Below are 27,606 nucleotides of genomic sequence, written 5' to 3' on the forward strand. Positions count from 1 at the left end.
GGAAATTTACACAAATAGAGAACAGGGAAAATAGGAAAATTTCCCATTTTATGTAGCTGGAGTTAATCTCATTCTTAAAATTAGAAAGATTTCATTTTTTCACTTTAGTTTTGGGCATGGTGAAGTTTTTATCATTGGATCGGTAGAACATTGCCGGCAATATTTACTTCCTTCTAAGGTTTATGTTCTATGTGCAGTTTATTTGGTATTTTCTTTTCTGGCTTTAATATTTCAACTTAAAACTGAATATTGTCCTAGGTGATTGGAGAATTCAGTGCAAGTTACAGCTGTAGGATTATCACAATTTTTCCAAAGAACATAGACCAGTGATTAAAGAGGATTTTAAAAGGTCAGTTATACTTGTATACTACATATTTTTTTGCTATATATACTGATCAAACAGTTCGTGGTGACGAACTGTAAGTAAGGAGCGACCCGGCTCAATGGTAACCGAAAGTCTAAAAAACGGAATTTTGATACCAATAGATACATCAAAAGAATCAGACTTTAATTGTGATTTCAAATATATAAGTTTCATCAAGTTTAATCATACCCATCAGAAGTTACGTGCCTGAGAAAATTTGGCTTATTTTCGAAAAAAGGGGAAAAGACCCCCTAAAAGTTATAGAACCTTAATGAAAATCACACCATCATATTCAGCGTATCAGAGAACTCTACTGCGGAGGTTTCAAGCTCCCATCTACAAAAATGTGGAATTTTGCATTTTTTGCCAGAAGAAAGATCACGGATGCGTTTTTTTTTGTTTTTTTTCCCCAGGGGTTATCGTATCGACCCAGTGGTCCTAGAATATCGTGGGAGAGCTCATTCGAACGGAAATTAAAAGTTATAGTGCCCTTTTTAAGTGACCGAAATATGGAGGGCAACTAGGCCCCCTCCCACGCTCATTTTTTCCCAAAGTTACCCGATCAAAATTTTGAGATAGCCATTTTGTTTAGTATGGTCGAAAATGTGATAACTATGTCTTTTAGCATGATTTAATCCCCCAAAGCCCCCGGGGGGAGGGCTGAAAGATATGAACTTTACCAATTTTAATACATAGTATTGGTTATTGGGAAGTATACAGACGTTTTCAGGGGAATTTTTTCTGGTAGTGGGGGGTGGGGGGGGGTTATGTGGGAGGATCTTTCCATGAAGGAAGTTTTCATGGGGGAAGGGACATTGCTATGAAGGGGGAGCCGGACTCCCCAGCATTATTAAAAAAAAGAAATTAAATATAAAAAACAAGTTTTTCAACTAAAAGTAAAGAGCAACATCAAAACTTAAAACGAATAGAAAACATTAGCTATATGATTGGGTTCACCCCCTAGTCAATACCTCGCTCTTAAGCCAAACATTTTTTAGTACTTTCATAAGAGCTATTTATTCTAATTAACGGCCTTTGTTATTAAGGGGCCATTTCTAAAGAATTGGAACAAAATTCGAACTTAACGTAAAGAGCGAGATATTGACTAGGGGTCGAACCCCCTAATATACGTAATAAATATATACGAATATAGAAATTCGTTACGTAAGTTAATTTGTAGATTACGTCAGAACCAAATTTAAAGACAGACATTTAGCAAAAGAAAAGTAAAACTTTTATGCAAATTTCGTTTACTTATTCAATGACGGTGAGCCAAAATAAGAGCTGCATTAACTAAAAAACGATCAGAAATTAAATAAAAAAAAAACAAGTTTTTTAAACTGAAAGTAAGGAGCGACATTAAAACTTAAAACGAACAAAACTTATTCCGTATATGGAATGGACTGTCCCCTCCTCAACGCCTCGCTCTTTACGCTAAAGTTTGACTTTCTCACAACTCTCTTTTTTTAAACAATAAAAAACTTTAGCGTAAAGAGCGAGGCGTTGAGGAGGGGACAGCCCCTTCCGTATACGGAATAATTTCTGTTCGTTTTAAGTTTTAATGTCGCTCCTTACTTTCAGTTTAAAAAACTTGTTTTTTTATTTAATAATATACAGTATTGATACGAGCAATTTACTATATATAGAGTAAATATACTTTTACTGTATATACTGATACTCAAAGCAAATCCTGCACGGGCGCCAAGTTGTTTTTGTTTTGGGAAGGGGCTGGGGCTCATCATTTAGAACTTATGAAGTGCGAATACGTGGAAGGTAGCTATTTTTAGTGATTTTTTTTTTCCATCGTGGATCACCCCCAACGAATCAGACCCTCGGGACACCTCCTATGGATTTTTCGCATATGCCTGCCTTTTACCACATGTGCAACGAGTTCCATTCTTCCTATTATATTTAACTTTCCTGCATTAAAAAGTGAATTTAACAAACTTTTCAGGTAAAATTAACAACCCTCTTGTTCATAAGTGCACAGAGTTGGAACCCTTAGGACTCAAAAACATTCCCTTTTTGTTCATGTATTAAATAAATGCTATTTTAGAGAAAATATATTAACGTTCCATATTGTTAATGATCTTTTAACCGCTATGGATCTTCATATGCTTGGATAAATTGTTGCTCTGAGAGAAACTTTTACTACAGACTGCGCATGTGTATGGTTTTTCCCCTGTATGAAACCTCATATGCCTAGACAAATCATTATTTTGCGAAAAACTTTTACCACACAATGTACATGTATACGGCTTCTCGCCTGTATGAACTCTATGATGTATGGATAAACGATCAGTTCGAGTAAATGTTTTCTTACATATACTGCATTCATAGGGTCTCTCACCAGTATGTGCTCTTCGGTGTACAGACAAGTACTCAATTCGAGTAAATGATTTCTTACACACATCACATTCATAGGGTTTTTCACCAGTATGAGTCCTCATATGTTTCGACAAATCTGAACTTTGATAAAAACTTCTATCACACAATACACATTTATATGGCTTTTCACCGGAATGAATTCGGCGATGTACATATAACCGATCAGTGCGGGTGAATGTTTTCTTACACACATCACACTCATAAGGTCTGTCCCCTGTATGCACCCTCATATGATTAGCCAATGTGTACTTTTGAGAAAAGACCTTCTTGCATAGGTCGCATTCATGTATTTTCTCTCCACTTAGAGGCAGCAGTTGAGGCATTTGCTTTGTTTTCTTTTGAAAACAAATTGGCTCCTTGGCTCCTCCTCTTGAATTGGCTCCTTGAATTGGCTCCTCCTCTTTTTCCTCTGCAGTGTACGAGCAATGCAATATAGAAGATGGCTCTGATTTAATGTATAAACTGGGCCCCTTCTGGCATACATGATTTAAATTATTTATACTTGGCAACTCAGGTTCACAATCTGAGCCTATTTCTTCTTTAGCTATTAGCAGCAATTGAGGCATTCTCTTCATTTTGCTTTGCACACCCTTGATCACTGGCTTCTGTTCCACATCGTAGGAGCTGTAAACAGAAGAGCTTGGTTCCGATTTGATGTTTGAACAGCCTCCATTCGAGTATTCTTGAAATAAATGGCAGACGCTTGGTGTCTCCAATTCACTATCTGAGTCTATTTCTTCCTTTAAACTAACACTTGCATAGTCAAGTATACGAGGAATTTCCTCTTCTTCAGATACAGTATTCCAAGATGATGATGATGCTTCTTTCACGTCTAGAATTGAAAAGAAGTTTATAATACATATGTTACCGTGAATGTTCGAAATTCGTGAATGTCCCAAATACCTTTTTTCTCCTTGGATTTAGTCAGCGTTGCCAGTCAACATTTTAATTTAATGCAAGGTTTGATGATGACATGTTAGCTTAGATTAGGTTGGGTAGGTTAGCTCAGGCTATGTTTTTAACACATTTCTGATATTTATAACCAAATTTAACCTAACCTAACCTTAACTTTTACCATCATTAATTTAAAAAACTTTTTCCACAAAATAAGTTTTTCAAAGAAAAGTAAAGAACTCCATTAAACAAAAAGTGAGCAAAAACAAAATCAAATAATCTACCAAGCGTGAAACTACCGCAATTCAGCATCGATGAATAAATGAAACCCAAAACGAACAGAAATTACAATAAATAACCGAGTCAAACTCAAAACGAGCAGAAATTAACATAAGTTGGGCTCAAAACCCCTATGCCTTCCCAAGGCCAGAACATAATTTGCACTTTACTGAAAAAAATATAAATGTTTTTACTTTTATAACTTAAATAAATCAAATAATATCAACATTTTGATTACTAAATATCAGTATATCTATATTAAACTGACAAAGCATATTCATTTGTATTTTTTCAGTTAAGTGCAAATTTTTGTTCTGGCCTTGGAAAGGCATAGGGGTTTTGTGACCAACTTATGTTAATTTCTGCTCGTTTTGAGTTTGACTCGGTTAATTATTGTAATTTTTGTTCGTTTGGGTTTCATTTATTTATCGATAGTGATTTGGGGTAGTTTTACGCTTGGTAGATTATTTGATTTTATTTTTGCTTATTTTTTGTTTAATGGAGCTCATTACTTTTCTGTGAAAAACTTATTTTATGCATAAAGTTTTTTTAATTAATTTCTGTTCGTTTTATATTGACATAGTATTTTCAGGGAAAAGGAAAATAATACTTTAAATCTTTTCGCTTTTTAAGACTTCATAGTTTGGCCTGTTATTTGTATACAGGAAAAAAAATTTCAGCAATTTTTAACAACATACACCCTTTTAAAAATCTGGACACAAATAGTACTGTTTAATTTAGTTTCATACCTCCTCTGGTTGACCTGAAATGGAAAACTTGATAACATTCGCCAAAAATTTACTTTCTTTGATTGCTTGTATACCCTTACGCTTTTTTGATTTGATTAAATTATAAGAGCAGAAAGGGAAGGTTTGGGGAGGGAGGGTGGTAGTGGAAGGGGGAGTAGTTGCCCTCAAATCACTTTTGACTATTAAAAAGGGCATCAGCCCTTTCAATTTTCAATCGAATGATCCCTTTTCGAAGTTCCCACGACAACCTCTTCGATACGAAGTACCCTGGTCTAAACAACAACAAAAACAAAAAATAATACATTATACCCACATCGATCTTTACTATAAAAATGTTAAGCCTTCCAGTCACTTTCGACTATTAAAAAGGGCACTAGGCCTTCCGCAATCGAATGAGCCCTTTTGGAAACGACAACGCTTTCTATAAACACCATACAAGCCCCAGAGGAATAAATTAAAACCCTAACCCAAAGGTGTGTTCGGGTTGTTGTCATCCTCTAAGACCGAATTTCCAGAACTTTCAACTACGTTAAACAAAATGGCTACCTCCAAATTTTGATTGGATGTATTTGGAGAAATGGTGGGCGTGAGAGGAGTGTTAGTCGCCTTCCAATCACTTTCGACTATTAAAAAGGGCACAAGCCACTCCAATTTCCAATTGAATGAGTGCTTTTCGAAGTTTCTACGACAACTTCTTCGATATGAAGTGCCCTGCTCTAAAGAAAAAATTAATAAATAATACATTGTGCCAACATCGTTCTTATATGCCCCCAGTGCATAACTTAAAACCCTTGCCCTGAAGGTTGTGGGGGACTGTCCTCCTCTTTACTTAGTCCCCGTTTCTTTTCTCGTTCTCGAGTGTCCCCGTTCTTTACTTAGGAAGCGCGATTGCGCTGCCTGTGATTTATACAACAACCATCTATATAAACCTTATATGCCCCCAGGGCATAACTTACAACCCTTGCACTGAGGGCTCTGAGGGGGTTATCATCCTAAAATACCTAATTTCCAAAACGTTCAACTATGGATATCTAAAAATTTTGATTGGATGTGTTTTGGAAAATGGTGGGCGTGAGAGATTAGTGCTATCCAATTACTTTCAACTATTGAAAAAGACACTAGCCCTTTCAATTTCCAATTGAATGAGCCCTTTTGAAGTTTCTACGACAAAGCTTTCAATAAAAGCTTTATATGCCCCAGGGCATAACTTAGAACCCGTGCCCTGAGGGCTGTGGGGGGAGGGGGTGTCATCCTTCAAGACCTACTTTCCAAAACTTTCAACCATTTTGAATAAAATGGCTATCTAAAAATTTTGATTGGATGTGTTTGGGGAAAAGGTGGGCGTGAGAGGGGGGTTAGTTACCCTCAAATCAATTTCGACTATTGAAAAGGGTACTATCCCTTTGAATTTCAAATCGAACGAGCCCTTTTTCAAGTTTCTACGACAAATATTTCAATAAAACCTGATATGCCCCCAGGGCATAACTTACAATCCTTGCCCTGAGAGTTGTGGGGGAGTGTCCTTCTCAAAAATACATTTTCTATCTGGATATCAACTACGCTGAACAAAATGGCTATCTCAAAATTTATTTTTGATGTGTTTGGGGGAATCGGGGGCGTGGGGGGGGGATAGTTGCCCTCCAATCACTTTCGACTATTAAAAATGGCATTAGTCATTTGAATTTACAATCGAATGAGCCTTTTTGAAGTTTCTACAACAACGCCTTCTTTAAAAACCTTATATGCCCCAAGGGCAAAGCTTAAAACCCTTGCCCCGAGGGCTATGGGGGTATATCCTCCTCAAAAACATATTCTCTATCTGGAAATCAACTACGTTGAACAAAATAGCTATATCAAAATTTTGATTGGATGTGTTTGGGGAAATCATAGGCGTGGGGGGGGGGGCTAGTTGTCCTCCTATCACTTTCGACTATTATAGGGCATTAGCCCTTAAGATTTCCAATCGAAAGAGCCTGTTTTGAAGTTTCTACGAAAACGCCTTCTATAAAAAACTTATTAGCCACCAGGGAATATAACTTAAAGCCCTGTTCCTGAGGGTTGTGGGGGAGTGTCCTCCTCAAAAAATATTTTCCATCTGGATATCAACTATGCGGACCGAAATGACTATATCAAAGTTGTGACTAGATGCGTTCGGGGGAATGATGAATGATGGGCGTGGGGGGGGGGGGGCTAGTTGCCCTCCAATCACTTTTGGCTATTAAAAAGGCAACTAGAACTCTCAATTTCCAATTGAATGAACCCCTTTTGAAGTTTCTACGACGACCCCTTCCATGTGAAGTGCCCTGCTCTAAAGGAAAAAAATAATATATAGTACATTGTGCAACATCGTTCTTATATACCCTCAGGGCATAACTTAAAAGCCTTGCCCCGAGGGTTGTGGGGGAGTGTCCCCCTCAAACATATATTTTCTGCCTGGAAAACAACTACACTGAATAAAATGGCATTCTCAAAATTTTTATTGGATGTCTTTGGGAGAATTATGGGCCTGCGGGGGGGGGGAACTAGTTGCCCTTCAATCACTTTCGACTATTAAAAAGGGCACTAACCCTTTAAATTTCCAATCGAATGAGCCTTTTTTAAAGTTTCTACGACAACACCTTCTATAAAAACCTTATATGCCCTAAGGGCATAACTTAAAACCCTTGCCCCGAGAGTTGTGGGGGAGTATCCTCCTCAAAAACATATTTTCTATCTGAAAATCAACTACGCTGAAAAAAAGGCTATCCCAAAATTTTGATTGGATGTGTTTGGGAGAATAATGGGCGTGAGGGGGGGAGGGGCTAGTTGCCCTCCAATCACTTTCGACTATTAAAAAGGACACTAGCCCTTTTAATTTCCAATTGAATGAACCATTTTTGAAGTTTCTACGACAACACCTTCTATAAAAACCTTATATGCCCTCAGGGCATAACTTAAAACCCTTGCCCGAGGGTTGTGGGGGAGTGTCCTCCTCAAAAACATATTTTCTATCCGGAAATCAACTACGCTGAACAAAATGGCTATCACAAAATTTTGATTGGATGTGTTTGGGGGAATGATGAGCGTGGGGGGGGGGCTAGTTACCCTCCAATCACTTTCGACTATTAAAAAGGACACTAGCCAATCCAATTTTCAATCGAATGAGCCCATTTCGAAGTTTCTATGACAAATCCTTCGATACGAGGTGCCCGGGTATGAAAAAAAAAAGAAAAAAAACAAATTGTGCCAACATCGTTATTTAATTAGGCAGCGCTAGGGCGCTGCCTATGATTAAAGATTTTGACTTCCATATGCAGTTAGCAATATTAGTAGTAGCAGGTGCCAAACTAAAAAAAAAGAAGAAATATGTGCGAAAAATTAGCAAGATATAAACATAGGGGACCAAACAACTTAAGAAGGTGTAGCTTTTCTTTGAACGTTTAGTTGTCTTTAGGAAACAACAAATTGTTAATGTTGGAACATTTCCAGACGAAAGCGTTGTCAAATTCAACTAATTAGTTTTGCATTTTATTTTTGCGGTTAGATGTGGGAACACTGACGAAAATACAATATTACCCAAAAAACTTTGTAATCTTGACACCTTCGGAGAAAACATTGGAAAAAAATTATTTAAAAAATCTCAATCAAAGATTCTTTTTTTAAAATCTAATTCCCCGGGGAGAGTAGGCCGACTCATCAATAAGACCAAAGTTATATGCAGTTCCGATCCTTAGAGGATGGCGGGGAATGAGGAAGGTTTAGACCAACTATTCATGAGAGATGGGGGCCATATCCCCGAAAAAAACATTTTATGCCAGCATTTTTCAATTTTATTTGAAGGGGCCTTCAGTTGAATCTAGGTGGATTATTACTTTGTATAATTAAAATTTAGGCACTTTTAAACTAATTTTGCTGCATTAAATGCATAGTAGATACATTGACATCCGATCCTGTATATCCACTTGGGAATTAATCAAAACCCTTTAAATTGGGTTAACAGTCAGTAGCAATTTCCCCAGACATGTTCCTAATCAAGGCACAATAAGAGTTTCGTAAATTAAAGTTCTATTCGCCATTAATTGTTTTTGAAATTTCTATTATTGAAATTCAAAGTATCATTACTCTAATTGTCAACGTAGCTGAAATATCTCAGTAGCTGCAGAAGTAGCCTACTCTAAATATTTGAAGTTTTTGAACTCTGTTTTTGAAATTCAAAGTACCAGTGCTGTAATTGGTAACGTAGCTGAAATATTTCAGTATCTCCAGAAGTAGCCTATTTTAAACATTTGAAATTTTGAACTTTGCTTTTTAAATTCAAATTATCAGTACACTAACTGTCAACGTAGCTGAAATATTTCAGTCGCTGTAGAAGTAGCCTACTCTAAATATTCGAAATTTTTTAACTCTATTTTTGAAATTCAAAGTAACAGGACTAATTGGCAACATAGCTGAAATATTTCAGAAGCTGTACAAGTAGCCTACTCTAAATATTTGATTAACTTTAGAAATTGTTTTAGAAACAGACCAACCCAAAAGCTTATTTTTAGGGATCTAACATATTAAAAAACACAACTTCTTTCATCGTTCTTACTATATTAACTTAAAACAATTCCATAAAAGCATTTTTTTTAGATAAAAGTGAAGAGCTACATTAAACCAAAGGCAAGCAGAATAAAGTCAAATAATAGTTTAAACTTAAAACTAACATAAATCATTATCAATAAATAAATGAAACCAAAAACGAACATACATTACAGTAAATACTTAAGTCAAACTTTAAACGAACAGAAAGTACCACAAAACAAAAGCAGTGCTAATGTCCCCCAAGTTTTCTAAATACTAGAGCGTCATTTACCTTTTACTGAAAACAATTTTACTTCGAAGTATGTGTTTTTATTTGTCTAAGTAAAAAAGAAGAAGAAAAACGGAAAGTACTAATGAATATACATTGAAAGTTTTAGATATATTGATCTTTATTCCTGAAAGTTTCAGCAATTTCAGATTTATTAACATTATAAAAGAGAAAACGTTTAAAACGTGTTTTGTATTCAGTAAAGCGGATATTCTGTTTTGGTCTTTAGAAGACTTAGGAGACGTTAGCCAAACTATTTATTGGTTGATAAAAAAAAGAACGTTTTTCTATCTGTTTTTGGTTTTTCTCTTTAAGAATCAAGATTTTGGCCTGTCATTTATATTTTGAGGATTATTTTTCTTACCGATAGTAGTACTAAGAACTTTAGATGGATGGGTACGTGAAATACTATACAAATGAAAGGATTAAAAAACTAAATAATTTCTTGACCAAATAGGGCTGAAGCCACTCTGACTCCCATTGTTACAACCGTGAGCACAGCCAAACATTGATAGACCATTCCATTATAAAAATATCATTGTGTCATATTTTGTTTTAACTGCTTGTTTTTTTTTATAAACGAATCCATTTCGAGTTCATTTATTAAAAAAAGTTCCGATTTGTGGTTTAAAAAAAAGTTACAATGTCAAGAATCAAAGTAAACAGATTCGTTTTCCAGTTGATGTTCCCTTCATCCTGAAACTTTAATTGAGATATTTTCACAGCCTGAGATTTAATCAGATGAACACAAAAAGAAGCTTTCACACTAAGAATTCACACTAAGTCCCCTAAAGTAGAAATTTTTAAATCTACTTAACCTCCTCATCCAATATTCCCTCAGAGTATCAACTGGGTCCCTTAAACCATTAATTTATACCCTTTGCTGTACCTGAGATATTACAAATAAACCTTTGTGACAACCTTGATGAACAAAGGATCTTTTGATTTAGCTAAGCACCCCCTTCAATATTTCCAGGAAGTTGCACATTAATCGCTCCTAAAATATTGCAGATATGCCATTTTGACACCCTCGATGCATATAGTTTATTAGGATTAAATTCCAAATACCCCTTAGCAATCCATGAAGAATTTCATATGATACGTTTAGTTTTTCCTGAGATATTGCAGATATGTCTTTTGGACAACCCAGATGTACAGAGTGTCTTTTGGTATAGTTCAATACCCCCTCAACTTTCTCTATAGGTTTCAACTTAATACCTCTTTAGGTGTACCTGATTTATTGTATATATGCCATTTTGACAACCATGATGCACTTTGTGTTTTTAATTTAGTTCAATACTCCCCCTAATATTCCCTGGAAATTTTAACTTAATACCCTGAGCTACTCTTGAGATATTACAAATACACCTTTTTATGATCTTGAGGTACATATTGCCTTTTGATTTTGTTTCAACATCCTCTTAATAATTAAAGTTCCAGCTTAACGCACATAGAAGGTCCTGAGATATTGCAGATATGCCTTTTGGTGGATGCATAGAGTTGCCTCATGATTAGTTCAATATCTTCCTAAACTCTCCCTTAAAATTTCAACTTAATGTCCTTGGCTGTTCCAAAGTTGTTGCATATATACTATTTTGACAACCATTAAGCACTTAACGTCTTTCGATATAGTTCAATATCCCCCTTGAGATACCCTGGAATTTTTAATCTAATACCCTTAGAAGTTTCTGAGATATTGCACATATGCCCTTTTGACAAACTGGATGCACATTCCACATTATGAATTAATTCAATATCCCTCTCAACTTTCCCTTAAAATTTCAACTTCGTATCTTTAGCTGTTTCTGAGATGTTTCAATATACCCTTTCGACAAAATGTGTTCTGTTTTATTTTAACATCCACTAAAAGTTCAACCTAATGTCCTTAGCCGTTCTTGAAATATTGCAGGTACACCGTTTTTAACAAACTGAATGTACATAGTGTTTTATGATTTAGTTCTATATCCCCCTCAACTTAACCGGAAAGTTTCAACTAAATACCCTTAGGTGTTACTAATATTTTGTAGATGGGCCCTTTTAACCACTTGGATAGTGTCTTTTGAATTCGTTTACCACCCTCTTCACCGTTAACTGAAAGTTACAGCTTCATACCCTAGAAAATCCTAAGATATTACAGATATACCCTTTTGACAACCTGGTTGCATATAGTATCTTATGATTTAGTTCAATATTCCCCTTACTTTTATCTGAAAGCTTCAACTTGATACCCTTAAGTGTTCCTGACTTATTGCATATAAGCCATTTTGACAACCATGATGCACTTAGTGTCTTTTAATTTATTCATTATTCCCCCTAATGTTCCCTGTGAATTTCAACTTTATACCCTGAGCCATTCCTGCGATATTACACATGCACCTTTTAGTGATCTTGATGCACATAGTGTCTTTTGATTTCGTTTCAACATCCTCCTAATGATTCCCTTAAAGTTCCAGCTTAACACCCTTAGAAGGTCCTGAGATATTGCAGATATGCCTTTAGGCGGATGCATAGTTGCCTCATGATTAGTTTAATGTCTTCCTCAACCTTTCCCAAAAGTTTCAACTTAATAGCCTTGGCGGTTCCGAAGTTATTGCATATACTATTTTGACAACCACTAAGCACTTAATGTCTTCTGATATAGTTTAATATCCCTCTTGAGATTCCCTGCAATTTTTAACTTTATTGCAAATATGCCCTTTTGACAAACTGGATGCACATTCCCCATTATGAATTAATCCAATATCCCTCAACTTTGCCTGAAAGTTTCAACTTCGTATCTTTAGCTGTTTTTAAGAATCTGCAAACCCACCCTTTTGACAACAAGTGTTCTGATTTATCTTAACATCCACTAACAGTTTCAACTTAATACCCTTAGCGGTTCCTGAAATATTGCAGGTACATTACTTTAAGAACCTGGATGTACATAATGTCTTATGATTTAGTTCTATATCCCCCCCCATCTTAAACAGAGAGTTTCAAATAAATACCCTTGGGCATTACTGATATTTTGTAGATGAGCCCTTTTAACCACTTGGATAATCCCCAAAATTTCCAATTTAATTCCCTTACCGATACTGAGATATTATAAACATGCCTTCTTGATGCACATAATGTCTTTTAATATACCCTTGGAAGTTCCTGATATATGTCCTTTTGACAACCTGTAGTCAAATAGTGTTTTATTATTCAGTTCAAAATCCTCAGAATCAGTCCTTGAAAGTTTCAAATTTGTATCCTTAGCTATTCCTAAGATGTTAAAGATACGCCTTTTTGACAAACTGGAAGCACATTGTGTTTTTCTTTCAAGTCAACATGCACTGAAAGTTTAACCTTAATGCCTTTAGCCGTCCGAAGAATACTGCAGATACGTCATTTTGACAGCATTGATGAACATAGTGTATTTTGATTTAGTTAGTATTCCCTTCAACAAGCCCTGAAAGTCATAACTTAAATCTTTCGATTTGATTTTACGTGCTCCTCCACATTCTCTGAAAGTCTCAATTTGATGCCTTTAGTCATTGGTGAGAGATATGTCCTTTTGACAACCTCAATGCTCACAATGTCCTTTGATTCAGTTCAACATACCCTAAACGTTTCCACTTCATATACTTAGCTGTTTCTACGATATTGCGGATACACCATTTGAAAAATGTATATAGTGTCTATTGATTTAGCTCAACACACCCCCCCCCCTTCAATATGAAAAAAAAAGTTGCACCCTAATACCCTTAGACATTCTTTAGATATTGCACATACGCACTTTTGATTCCCCTGGATATTAGAGAGTGCGCTGGTTACTAGCAGTTTCACAGAATGGCGGGGAAGTTTATCTCTGAAGGTTGACTTTGGTTTTATTTACCTTGTTTGTATTTGGGCAGTTGTCCAAGAGGGTTGTTGTTTTTTTTATTTGAATTGCTAACGGTGTTTAATAATTCGTTGTAATTTTTAATGCGCTCAATTATGCCACCAGGCATGTGCGCAGATGTATTTTTTAGCATTATGTATATTTCATAAATAAAATATCTGTATCTGTGATAACTTGGATACACAATCTCTTTAGATTTAGTTCATATACCCCCCTCAACACTCTATAAAAATTACCACTTAATACCCCTAACCATTTCTAAGATATTTCAAATACACCCATTTGGCAGGCTGGATGTAGAGTATCTTTTGATTTAGCGCAATATCCCTCTCAGAACTCCCTAGAAATTACCACTTAATAAACTTAGTCGTTCCTACGACATTGCAGATAAGCCCGTTTGATAACTTGGATACACATAATGACTTTTGATTAAGTCCAAGATCAGCCTTAACATTCATGTACGTTTCATCTCAATACCCTTAGCCTTTTCGCACAAAGCCACGATCAACTATTCTTCCCTTTCCCTATCATAAATTCTGTATCTAAATTATGATTTGGTTGCTTAGCTTACAGCCCTTGCCCCGGGGAGCGTCATTTCATCCCAGAGACAATTATTTGACCATATGACAATTTAGAACAAAATGGCAATCTCGAAACTTTGGTCTGATGTCTTTGGGGGAAGGTCACCTAAAAAGAGAGTGGAGGAGGCTGTTTGCCATCAAATCGCTTTTGAATCTTAAAAAGGGCACTGCAACTTTAGATTTCCACCCGTAAGTTTCGACAACAACTTCTTCTATACAAAGTGCCCAAGTGAAAAAATAATAAAATGACACCCTATCTATTGCGAATCATGTTAGGACATGGATATATATACATATATATACACATATATATATATATATATATATATATATATATATATATATATATATATATATATATATATATATATATATATATATATATATATATATACACTACAAAGATAATGTAACAGGCTACTATAGGCTACAGGCCTATAATGTATAGGCTGCTATACAGCCATGCTGCAAAAGAGGAAGTATATGTATGTATCTACTCCCTTTTGCCTATTGAGGGCGAAAATAGGACATCTGGCCAAGGAAAAAAAATAAGTTTTAACTTTATTTTTCGAACACACCATGCTTGATTTGATTCAAAACGGCTGGTCCATGCCAAGAAATAGGAAAACCAAAATTCCAAAAAACCAAAATGGAACAACTTTGTATATGTTGTTAGTCTGATTTTTGCCGAATATTTTTTATAAAACATATTTTTGTTGCAACTTCTCTATGGTCAAACTATAATATTCTCTCACTACATGTTACAAAGCTTCTGCTTTTATCCTTATCATTTTGCTCTTATCATGCTCGAAGGATTTGATTTTTCTGATTAGATTTGGGAATTATAACATATTTGTTCTAATATTGCATATTTTTTTCTTCCTAGGAACTTAATTTTTGGATAAAAAAAATCTCGCGTTTTTCCCTTACATTTCTCCAGGGACCCACTTGGAGTTGGGTCGACTCTGGCTGAGCGTACAGAGTCATACCCCTGACTCCTGTTCCAAAACAAACCATCAGCAACACAAGGACTCGAATCCCAGCCCTTAGGAACACAGGATTTCAAGTCTAGCATGCCAACCACGCGGGCATGAAACTATTTTATTTCGACAATCTTCAATTAAGCTTTCTCTATTGTTCTATAATGTGAAACCTTTCCATATTTTACTTTATCTATTGTCAAGCTTCTTTTGTTTCATAATCCAATTCGGTTTTTGATATTTCCAACTCACTATACAAAAGAAAGAAAAAAAAGAAGAAATTATACCTTCTTCGTTTCTGTTCAGTGAATCTATCTTTGGAGACCTAGAGTCATGCTTTAGTTGTGCAAAAGTGTTGGAAGGGGTAGACATGGGGACATCTTGTTTTGGTGATGAATCGTTAGTGGTAAAGAGCACCTTGGTATTACTTGTCATATCTCCAGCCTCTAAAAAATACAACATATTAACCCAGCTGACAAACATGAAAAGACAAAACTAGCAAAAGACAATAATGTTGTGGTTTTGTGAACGACTTTCAGGTTGCCCCTAAGTTTTTATAAAAAAAAATCGAATATAAGATAATCTGCTTTTGATCAATAGCATGATTCATCTTTTCAAATTAGGTATATTTCAAAAAATAAGTGGCAGATAATTAGTATTTTATTGATAGCAATGTATACAATATAAAGAAAATGGCCACATAATAATCAAGAGTATAATCATTACAACTGTTTATGTTTAAAGCTGTTGGAAAGGGCTAATGAAAATCTAAGGACAAAATTGGGCTTGAAAACGGAAAAACGAGTTCTAGAAGTTGCGCCAAAGCGCTTGCTGTACAGACGTATTGAAAACCACATTTTAGCTATTCGTTATAGTTTGACAAGATAATGGTTCATGTTCCAAGGATGAGGGCTACATTCAGTGAGGAAGGAGGAATATTTAAAATCCTGCTTATTGCTCTATATATTTAACATTATTTCTACGGAAATATAAATTTCTATAGAAATTTGACTCTAAAAAAGACTAGATATACTAGGAATATGATTACATCTTATCGCAACTGAATTTCAATAGCATTTAACCTGATTATACACAATATCCTTGCTAGGGAACCATTAATAAATTAAGTGTAGATCTTTTTCAGATAAGAACTGTTTCTAGCCTTCCCATTAATCGATAGCAAAAAAATAAATGTCAGGATGAATTTTCTGATAACCTACAAATTAACTGTGGTGTGCCACAAGGCACAATCCATTTTTATTCCCGGTATAGTAAACAAATTGGCAGTAGGATATCAAGATTGGCAGAATGATGTGGACAATTTTTCATTGCTAGAGAAATGTTCTAGACATCTTTGTTAGTAGGATGTCTGTTAATACAGTAGCAAGTCTGTTGTACTAAGGTTCTCCTTTCTAAATGATGGCGTTAATTTCAGCTCACCTCTACTGGCATCTCAAAGGGTCGGTGAAATAAAAATATAGGGTGTTCATGTAACATCTGACCTTTGATAGGATTAACATATTAATGATCTTTTAAAAAGAGGAAAATTGAGACTTCAGTCATTGAAAGTTCTTTCAAGGTATAAGGTCCCTTCTCCATACCCTATATATCTCCATACCCATACCCTATATACCCATACCCTATAAAACTTTTATTTACTCCTATTTAAATTATTATTGCCAGGTCAGCTAAAAGACTTTGGTAAGAAATTCTGGGAGTTTGATTCACCTAGAGAGTACTAGGTTTGAACCTCATCATATGATAAGAATTCCATGTCATAATATAAAATATAATTACAAAAAGCTGTCTTGTCTCCAAAAAAAAAAAAAAAAAAAAAAAAAAAAACTTTGGGAAACAAAGAGCAAAACAGGATGTTCTTTTACGAACAGAAAATTGTTAATCTGCATAAAACAAAGAGTAATTTATGAGTCTCTCAATAGTCTTTCAGGGACCATTTAATGAGCCTAAATTACCTTATCTGGTATTACTTAAGAGCTTCAAACTTGAAAACTTGTCTGGCTGCTGTCAGAATCCCTACAAAAACTTTGGAATATCCCTTTTGAACCACTCTCGTTCACTAAAACATCCTTCCTCAGGCCAAGACTCCCTTGACAAGCAACAGCAATTGTTTCCAAACTATAGTCGGTTGTGTTGTGGCAGGCCAGATATGAAAACATTTTTGTTCTCACTTCTGTAAAATTTTATAATTCTAAAATACAAGAGTAATTAGATCATATAGATGCTTAACCTGTGTGAATTTAACATTGAGTTGACTAAGTAGATTCCTATTTCTTATATTTTATATATTGTTCATTGTATGTTTTTAGCATTCTGACAGAAAAAAGTTTTGGCATGCTGCCAGTTCTGTGGCCTTTTTTTAAAGGAATTATTCCATAGTAATTTATCTAGCTACTAACTGGCTACAGAGCAGTATTGCAAATGTTAACTGAAAAAGCCACAATCCATGTTTCCATATATGAAAATTGATGACAATTCTCTTGTTTTAATCAGATTATCTAAAAAAACTTGCACTATTAATTGGGTCTAAGTAATGATTTTGTAAGGTTTTCAAAAATACTCTACATTTCTTGAAATGATTCATTAAAAAACGAACAAAAAAAACAAAACAAAAACAGTGAAATTTGTATGTTGTGCTTAAGTCATGAGTTAAAGATTTGTATTGCACTAAAAACTATTAGCAGCTTAGATTTGCTTTTCCAGTCTAGCCAACTCCTGTTTACTCACAAATATCAGTCTGGCATAATATCAGAAGGAAAGCTAAGCTGACTTTACCAGCCAGCTTGTACTTATGATGAGGCTAATGATTTAGGCTAAGGTAACTTTGTAGATTATTCTTCTCCCATTCAATTTTAGCTTTAAATCTATAAAGTAACCTCACAGTTTCAAAATTTTATAAAGCAGTTTCGACATTTGATAGACTTACATCATTTGGCTTTGCCTATTTTACTACATGTTTAACTAGTTTTTGACACTTTAAGGCCATCAGTATAATTTCTAGTTGCAGTGGATGCCACTTTGCCACACCGGGATATGTTTTTGCAACTTTTCATTGGTGAGGTGGCTAATGTAGAGTCCTTGTAATAGCACATTTAGCAAGCATCCTAGCAGGATGTTGGAATCTCTGTGCTTCACAGAAGATATAGACTGACTTACTTTGAAAGAGAAGGATCTACCACTTATCCAGTTGGTTGGCTAGGATAGTACTTCTGAGCTGATTTGTTACTGCAAACCTAATAGGTCCGTGGGTTCATTTAATCCTAGATGTAGGACAATTAGCTAAAAATTCAATGGCTTTGAAGAAGCTGGCATTTTATCTTCTTGCAAACGCTTTAAAATGTTGATTTACAGTTTTCCATGATTCGTCACAAACTTCTTACTAGTGGAATATTTGCCAAAGATGGAGACAAAATTATTCATTCCCAAATTGATCTATTTATACTTGGCTAGAATAAAAATAAATAAAAAATGAAAACCAAAAATTAGATTTAAAATACTGTTAAAAACTACAGCATAAACAATATGTAAAACAAAATAATATGTGTAAATTATATACATTCTTACTAATTACATAATTACCATCCTGAAACACCTTTAATAATTCTTCCTATAGCATACCTATTTATGTTTTCCTTCTATTATGATATAATTATTCATCTCTTTCTTCATTGTCAACTGAAACAATCAACTGAACAATTAAAGAAAAAATTATAAAACAAAAGAAAATTTGTTTGAAACTAGTTGTTTCTAAAAAAAAAAAAAAATAAACAAAAAAATAAAAATGACATGTACCATACTAAAAAATATTTTCTTCCTGCAGCAAGCCTAAATCTTTCTAAAACAACTGTGCAAATCTACATGTCCTAAAATACTAAGGGTAAATATAAGGATAATAGGATAAAATGCTCTAAAGCCAGTGATAGGACATAGGGTGTTGAGAATTGTCAATGGTTCAGTTGCCATACCTTTTTTACAGGGACAGACAGCAGGGCTGCTGCTAAACCTTGCTGGAAGTGGGATCGAATCCTGGGCCTGTATTGCCCAACAGAGACCAACCCACTGTGCTGTTACAAGATGTACAGGCAGGTTGTCAAAAATAAACCAAAATAAAAACACAAAAGTACCCAAATCTTAAAAGGTGTAGGAGATAAGAACCTTGTCTTAAGAGCCATTCTTATTTATGGGCCAAGTACATATTTTAGAGGATGAAAAGACTTTAATAAATGGTGAGTGGCAATCTAGACCCTAACAATGCTTCCTGTTGCCTTGCATAAGCAGCACTATTCCTACAAAAACACCTAAGCCCTGTTTTCAGGCCACCCACATCCAACACAGAGTTCAGCTGTGATAATTAAAAGTGCAACATAGTCCTATGTCTTTTTTGTAACTTTTCAGAAGAGCCAAAAAATGGAAAAAAGTTTATTGGCTGTGGTTGATCTGAAGCATGAGGTTAATGGAGATAAAGGGAACATATTCTAAGCCTACTTTTTATGCTTTTTTAGTGGTATAAATTAAATTCAATTATTTCAAGCAAATTCAAAATTATTCCCTTTCATGGTGTATGTCTTTGGCAATGGAATCAGTCCAGAGGAGGGCAACAAAATGTATTAAAGACCTATGTGATGTCCCATATCCATCCTATCTCCACAAGCTCAGAATACCATCTCTAATGTATGGATGTAAACAAGGCAATGTGATAACAGTATACAAGCTTCTAAATGCTGAGAATACCATTCCTGACCTTTTCCAACTGGACAATTCAAAGAAAACTCATGGCCACCCCATAAGTTTTTCCTGAGACAAACAAATACCAGACTAAGGAACAAATTCTTTTCAAATAGAGTTACCAGCTTGTGGAATTCCCTCAGTGAAAAAACAGTGACATCTACCAGTATGGATGTGTTCAAATCATCAGTGGATAGGGAGTGACTCAACAAACCATAGACCACTGCATGGGACCCCACAGAGGACTAACTATCATCACTGAAGCTGGTGGACACAGGATTCATCCTATTGCTAGCAAGCGTGATTTAAGGTAATGTCTTCTTTTTCCTTGATAAAAAAGGAGACAAATGCCAAGTCCCCAAGTTATAGCTCCATAAGATAATCCTCTCTTGTCATTCTGAATTGCAGCAAGACCTGATAAAAAAAAGAGACATATGCCCCTTAGAAGCTTATTTCTCTCTTTATCTTTGTAACACTACAAGATAGGACGATTCTAACTACACCATTCAATTCCTTGTACTTAGTTTAACCATGAAACATACATAACTTATTTTTGACCAAAATGCAATACGTCATATATTAATTATCACAGCTGAGTTCAACACAGGTTTTGGTCTTTTAAGAACCTGTGTTAGACCTATGTGCTATTGGGTACTTATTTCTTACATCAACCACACTCAAGGAGTGAAGTTAGGTTAATCTTAATGAAATATACCAAAGCATGATGAAAATAAAATACTTCTGTAACAATATTATGGAAACTATAAAAGAGAATTATGGAAATCAGGCCCCCAGAACACATTATATAAAATGGTTTCTAACCTAACCTAACCAAAATACAAACTAAAATATTTAATTGAAATACACTTAGGCCTACATTGTAGTGTATACACGCTCTCTTACACTAAGCTGATTATCACCAAGTACACAAAACCAGTCCTTGTCACACCAGAAAGAAACCAGTTCTGTCAGACCAAGAACTTGAGTGTGGTGGGTATAAGAGATAAGTACCTGCTATTGTATATGTGCAGAACCTGAGTCAAACATGCTTGGAACTTGTAAGATGAAAATGCTACAAAGATAGGTGGGGTTAACCATGAAGAACCTGAACTTTTTTTTTTATTGAACCTGCTCAAAACATACTTTAGACCCAGTGCCTGAAAATATTAGTCTACTCTAGTTTTGGCTAACTTAATTACCTTTAAACAAGATCCTAGATGCAGGGGTGATAGGCCACTTTTCTCTCCTTGCACTACAGCCCCTTCTAAATTAAGACTTTGGATCTAGATAAATATTGAGCAGTTCATATGATTCACCAATAAATAAACTGAACATACCACTAGATGCCATTTTTCATGCTCTTTCTGAATATTTTGTTTTCTTGCAAATTCAATTTTAAGCCCTTTTAGGACCCTTGAAAATAATGATTTTATTCTTTATTTTTTGGATATAAAAATGGGTTATAGCATTTGTTTCAAATTTAGTATTTCATTATAAATCCATTTTGTAAAAGTTGTATAATTCAAAAACATTGTTCTGTCAATATTAAGTTGAATAAATAAAAAAAAAATTAAAACAAATCCACCATGTTTTCTTCTTATCCTGTTAGGTCATTTAAATACTGCCATTTCACCTACATGTGAAAAAAAATATATCAAAATTAACAGAAGAAACGGTGGATAAAAAAAGGAGAAGTTGTTTTGAATTTTTTTTTTCCAACTTAATTGTGACAAATCAATGCTTGCAGGTTATATAACTTTAAGAAAATGGATTTTACAATGAAATATTAAGTTTGAAACAAATATTTTAACCTTTCTTATAAAGAAACCTAGAAAGAAATTATTGTTTTTAAGGGTTCCAAAAAAGGCTTCAAATTAAATTAGCAAGAAAAGCAATTATTATATTCAGAAAGAGCATAAAAATGATAACTAGTGGTATGTTCACTTTATTTATAGGTCAATAATATGAATTGCTCAATATTTCCTGAAAGAAATTCTCATTTTCAAGGGTCCAAAAAAGGCTTAAAACTTAATTTGCAAGAAAATCAAGGTTTGAGCATTCCATTACATAAAGAGATTTGTTAAGAAAACAATTTTTACTTCATAATATGCAAAATAATCCTAGTTAACATATTTTCCAGCAGAAGAACCTTTATCATCACTTCTTTCACTGTTGTACAATTTTTTTTAAACAAAACTGTGAAAAATAAACATAGATTTGACTGCATTTATCTGTTTTCAAATAGTCTATATATGAAAGCTAAGCACCATCACTGCCATCTACCAAAAGATATTAATAGGCAAATATTGATAAATTAGGTTACATTAGATTAGCTAGATGGCTCTTGGGTGTTTGTTTTATAAAGGATTTTCAAGACTTGGAGAATAGACATAAATATTGAAAAATGTGATTGAAAAACTAGAAATACAGTGAAAGAAGTGAAAATAAAGGTTCTTCTCCTGGTAAATATATTAACCAGGATGATTTTGCATATTAAGAAGCAAAAATTGTTTTCTCAACATGTCTCCTTATGTAGTGGAATGCTCCTTCATTTACAACAAAAAAGCAATAATCATATTAAGAAAGAGCATAAAAATGGCATCTAGGGGCATGTTCACTTTATTTGTAGGTCAATAATATGCACTGCTCAATATTTACCTGGATCTGTGCCTGCTCTTCCTTTCTTATAACAGAGCAATATACAGGCTAGCACCCTAAATTGGCCTATTACTTGTCTATATTTTAAGATAGCACATATGTTTTCATCCCCTTATATAGAACAGGGTAAATTTTTTGTTGTTCATATTATTGACTTATTAATAAAGTAAACATACCACTCAATGCCTTTTTTTAGGCTCTTTCCAAATATAATAATCATTTTTGTAGGAAATGAATTTTACCCCCACCCCTATATATACCAATTCAGGGTATATATTTGCATATTAGGGGGGTAGGGGTAAATTTTCTGATGTAAATGAGAGGTAAGTTTAAACTTCCCCCCATACCCCCCTATTCGGCAACTATATACCCTGAATTGGTATATATAAGGGATGGGGGCTAAAATTCATTTCTGACAAAAATTATTATTATATTTGGAAAGAGCATAAAAAGAGGCACCAAGTGGTATGTTTACTTGGATATCCATTCTTTGACTATTGGGAAAAATTAGTTTATAAGCTTATATAAAATGGTACTATCCAATCTCTTTATAATTAAAAAAAAATTTTCTATCTAGTTGGAAAATGTTGCCCATCCCTATAGGAGAAATCTATATTTGCCAACTAGTTGACAAGAAACATTTTCCCAGCAAAACTTTTTTTTCCAACCAGTTGACTAATAACTTATCCCCAGCAACACTCAATTTTGCCAACTAGCTGGAAACAAACATTGCCTCAGAAAACAATTCGTTTCCAACTAGTTGACTAGTAATTTCTCCCCAACAAAACTTCAGTTTTTCAATAGGCTTTCACCCTGGCCTATTTATTATAGGCTGGCTACTTGAAACTGTGAATTCATACATCTCTAAGAATAGAAGGGGAGATTACTCAAATTTCTAAATAATTGCAATATTTCCGTTTAGCAGTATTTTTCAAAAAATATGGTAGGCTAATAAAATAAAAATAACAATGTTCTTATTTCATGCTCTTTCTCAATATATTAGTTGTTATCCCGACAACAAAGCAACCCTCCCTCCCTGATGATCCCATCAATATATACAAACCTAAAAGAAAATTCCAAAAAGTGGATGACAATTTGCTAGATGTTTTCCATAGAAATTGCCTACAGATTACTCTGGGTACCCAGATGACTGATGGTATTTCAAACAGTAGGCTGTACAAAAAATGTGGTTCAATCCTACTTTTTAGGGCTATAATGAAAAAAAGGTTTAGATGGTTAGGGAACCTGCAGATGAAGGTTGACAAAGTGCCAAAGGTTCCTTGTTGGCCAACTGTCTAGGAGAAAATGGAAAAAAAGTTGTCTTTTACTAGGGTGATAGTATATAATAAAGATAGATTAAAGGAAATAGAAACTTCCTGAGAGGGAAGAAGTTACTAGTTAGAAAATGAACTGTTGTCTGGGGTAATGTTTGTTTCCAGCTAGTTGGCAAAATTAAGTTTTGCTAGGAGAAAGTTATTAGTCAACTAGTTGGAAAAATTAAGTTTTGCTGGGGAGATTTGTCAACTAGTTAGAGAATAAAAGTTTTGTTGGGGCAACATTTATTGTCAACTAGTTGGCAAATTTAAGGTATGCTGAGGAGAAGTTATTAGTTAACTAGTTGGAAAATGAATTGTTTTCTGGGGCAATGTTTGTTTCCAGCTAGTTGGCAAAATCAAGTGTTGCTGGGGAGAATTTATAAGTCAACTAGTTGGAAAAATAAAGTTTTAATAGGAAGAAGTTACTAGTCAACTAGTTGGAAAATGAATTATTTTCTGGGGCAATGTTTGTTTCTAGCAACACATGAATTGAAAATCAAGTATTTTGCAGTAGACATCAAGACATGGCTAATTGTAGAAAAAGCCAAGACAGATAGTCCGAGGGATTGAGAGGGAAATCTGGGATAAGCCCTTTCTAGGATTGTATAAAAATGATGTTGGATGGAGATTGGATAGTAACATTCTATATAAGCTTGTACAGTAATTTTTTCTAATAGTCAAAGGGAGGAATCCTCTTTTTCAATAGGCCTTCATCCTGGCCTATTTATTATAGGCTGGGCTACTTAAAACCATGAGTGCACACATCTCTAAGAATAGAAGGGTAAATTAGTCAAACTTCCAAATAATGGTAAAATTTCAGTTTAGCAGCACTTCTCAAAAAACATGGTGTGCAAATACAATAAAAACAACAATTTTCTTATTTCTAGATCCCTTTCAATATATTACTAGTCATTCAAATAATAAAGCAACAATCTCTCCCTGATCATCCCATCAATATATACAAACCTAAATGAAAAGGCCAAAAAGGAGCTAATAATTTGCTACATGTTTTCTATAGAAATTACCTACAGATTGTTCTGGGTATCTGACTGACTGACCATACTTCAAACAGTTGGCTGTACAAAAAATGTGGTTCAATCCTGCTTTCTAGGGCTATAATGAAAGAAAGGTTGATATGGCTAGGACACATTCTGCAGATGAAGGATGACAAAGTGCCAAAGAATTGCGCAACTGTCTAGGGCTAAAAGGAAAGCAGCTTGTCCTTGTTTGGGGTGAGAGGATGTCATAAAGAAATATTTAAAGCAAATGGTAACTTCATGCAAGGGGAGAATTCACTAGTTGGAAAATAAATTATTTTCTGAGGTAATGTTTGTTTCCAGCTACTTGGCAAAACTAAGCTTTAACGTGGAGAAGTTAATATTCAACTAGTTATAAAATAAATTGTTTTCCAGGGCAAAGATTGTTTCCATCTAGTTGGCAAAACTAAGTTTTGCTGGGGAGATGTTATTAGTCAACTAGCTGGAAAAATTTAAGTTTTTTCTAGGGAGAAGTTATTAGTCAACTAGTTGGAAAATGAAAGGGTAAAATTCTACTTTAGCTACTTTTGGCTGTCTTGGAAAGTGGTTAGGTTAGGAAAATGAACCTTTCAGAGATGGGTCTACAGTCTAAAGTATGTCCCAGGAAGGTATTTTGAAGTACCTACCTCCACTCCTTCTCCCTCAAGAGGGTAATGACCTTTGATGATCTTTAAAAATCTATGTGCTATGAAAGTTATCACCTTGCAAAATATACCTTCTGCTTAAATGAAGTAAAACAAAATTATTTTCAGCTTCAAAACTTTGCTCAATACCAATGTTTAAGGTTTTAAAGATATGCAAATACATTTCCTAAAGTTTGAAAAAAAAAATCATTGATATGACTTAAAATTCTATTCAAATAGCCAGAATTGCATTTTCAGAACTAAAGCCAGAGAAAAAGGAACTGAACATTAAGGGAAAATGTTGCTTTGTCAAAATTTCAATAGGTAATAGACATGTCATGTAGGCAAATTTTGATAAATATTTACCAAATCATATTATTGCGTTAAAACTAAAGTGAATATACCACTTGATGCCTTTATTTATGTTCTTTACAAATATAATAATCATTTTTGTTGGAAATAAATTTTAGCCCCCACCCTTAGGCCTATATATATCAATTCAGGGTATATATTTGCTCAGTAGGTGGACAGTGGTAATTTTATTTCTGATGTAAATGAGAGGTAAGTTTAAACTTTCCCCCCACCCCTCTAATGTGCAAATATATACCCTGAATTGGTATATATATGGGGTGGGGCTAAAATTCATTTCCAACAAAAATAGTTATCATTCTCATAAAGAGCATAAAAAAAGGCATTGAGTGGTATATTCACTTTAGTTGTAACTCAATAATATGATTTGGTAAATATTTACCCAAATTTCAGAACCCACTAGATGGAGAAGGAGTGGAGGTAGGTGCTTCAAAATACCTTCCCAGGACATACTTCAGCCTGTAGCCCCATCCCTAAAAGTTTCATTTTCCCAACCTAACCCCTTTCCAAGATAGCCAAAAGTAGCTAAAGTAGAATTTTACCTGATTTTAAACTCAATATAAACCAAATCATATTAGCCTATTGAGTTTCAAATGAAGTGAATACACCATTTGATGCCTTTTTTTTATGCTGATTACAAATATAATAAGCATTTCTATTGGAAATGAATTTCAGCCCCTCCCCCTATATAGGCTATACCTAACCTAACCCTGAATTGGCAGATATAGGGGGAGGGGGGGATGAAATTCATTTCCAATAGAAATGCTTATTATATTTGTAATCAGCATAAAAAAAGGCATCAAATGGTGTATTCACTTTAGTCCTAACTCAATAATATGATTTGGTATATATTGACCGTCAACTAATTTTACCAATGAAAGTTTTGCAGGGGCAACATTTACTGTCAACTAGTTGACAAATTTAAGTGTTGCTGGGGAGAAGTTATTTGTCAACTAGTTGGAAAAGAAAGTTTTGTTGAGGCAACATTTATTGTCAACTAGTTGGCAAATATAGTTTTCTTCTATACAGATGGGCCAAATTTTCTAACTAGATGATTAAAATGTTTTTAATTATAAGGAGATTGAATAGTACCATTCTATATAGGCTAGGCTTATAAAGCAATTTTTTCCAATAGCCTAGTCAAAGGGTGGAGTCCCTGTTTACTTTATTGGTAAAGCAGCGTTCACAAGTGTGTCTAGCTGGAATCCCATGTCTAGACATGTGTCTAGCCAGAATTCAATGTCTAAACAATGACCGTTCACATGTAAAATTCGGTGCTTAGCTAAAACTACAAATTTAGTTTCAAATTGTCATTTCTAGCCAACCAACGAAGCTTATGCAGACAAAACTTTCAACTATTATAATCCCTATTTTTACTGACACGAGCTAATGGATGAGATAAGCAAAACAATTACCTTAGTGTGCTTCATTATTATGTCTGGTGTAGTATATTTGCCTAAAATGAAAAAAACAATTAATGAGATAACAAAAATTAAATTTCAGTTTACAAATGTAAACAAAATTTATGAAAGTAGTGGATCTTGACACATTCTGATTGGCTGTAATCGAAAATTCTAGACATTGAGTTCTAGAGGCTAGAACTCAATGTCTAGCCAAGTTCCTTGTCTAGCATGTCTAGCTAAGCGCTGAATTTTACTTGTGAAGGGTTGTTGCCTAGACATTGGATTCTGGCTAGACACATGTCTAGACATGGGATTCTAGCTAGACATGCTTGTGAACGCTGCTTAAGTCAATAATATGAATAATGAAAAATTTACCTAGAACAGTACCAATATTCCTATTGAGAAGTTAAAAATCGTATTTACTAACTTTAACCACAGTAAAATCCTTCTGTTTCTTCTAAAAATTGCACCATCAGTGTTTCTAATTGACACAAGGAGTAGGAGATATAAAAAATTTAGCGTGTCC

General features: G+C 34.4%; 1 protein-coding gene across 7 annotated transcripts; it reads right to left on the reverse strand.

Moving 5' to 3' along the window:
* Positions 1-1,923: 1,923 nt before the first annotated feature.
* Positions 1,924-27,606, reverse strand: LOC148944762 (uncharacterized). Of its 7 annotated transcripts, XM_089100675.1 has the most exons (5): positions 26,770-26,873; positions 18,106-18,395; positions 16,905-17,122; positions 15,219-15,377; positions 1,924-3,584 (listed from the first exon to the last, which is right to left on the reverse strand). In XM_089100675.1, exons 4-5 carry the CDS (start codon positions 15,364-15,366, stop codon positions 2,458-2,460), a joined length of 1,275 nt encoding a protein of 424 aa, XP_088956801.1. In that variant the 5' UTR covers positions 15,367-15,377; positions 16,905-17,122; positions 18,106-18,395; positions 26,770-26,873; the 3' UTR covers positions 1,924-2,457. The 7 variants fall into 7 exon arrangements, with proteins under 7 accessions (XP_088956801.1, XP_088956804.1, XP_088956802.1 ...); XM_089100678.1 differs by lacking the exons at positions 16,905-17,122; positions 26,770-26,873 and adding an exon at positions 27,508-27,606; XM_089100676.1 differs by lacking the exons at positions 16,905-17,122; positions 26,770-26,873 and adding an exon at positions 27,456-27,508.

This window comes from Artemia sp. Qi Xiang Cuo, chromosome 14 (assembly GCF_049724085.1).
Source record: "Artemia sp. Qi Xiang Cuo chromosome 14, ASM4972408v1, whole genome shotgun sequence".
NCBI lineage: Eukaryota > Metazoa > Arthropoda > Branchiopoda > Anostraca > Artemiidae > Artemia > Artemia sp. Qi Xiang Cuo.

What these genes read in the sequence shown, in the direction of transcription:
- LOC148944762 (XM_089100678.1), bottom strand. Translation starts at nt 15,366, where the DNA reads ATGACAAGTAATACCAAGGTGCTCTTTACCACTAACGATTCATCACCA. An exon ending in ACTGAACAGAAACGAAGAAG is followed by an intron (nt 3,585 to 15,218) that starts GTATAATTTCTT and finishes TTTCAATTCTAG; the next exon opens with ACGTGAAAGAAGCATCATCA.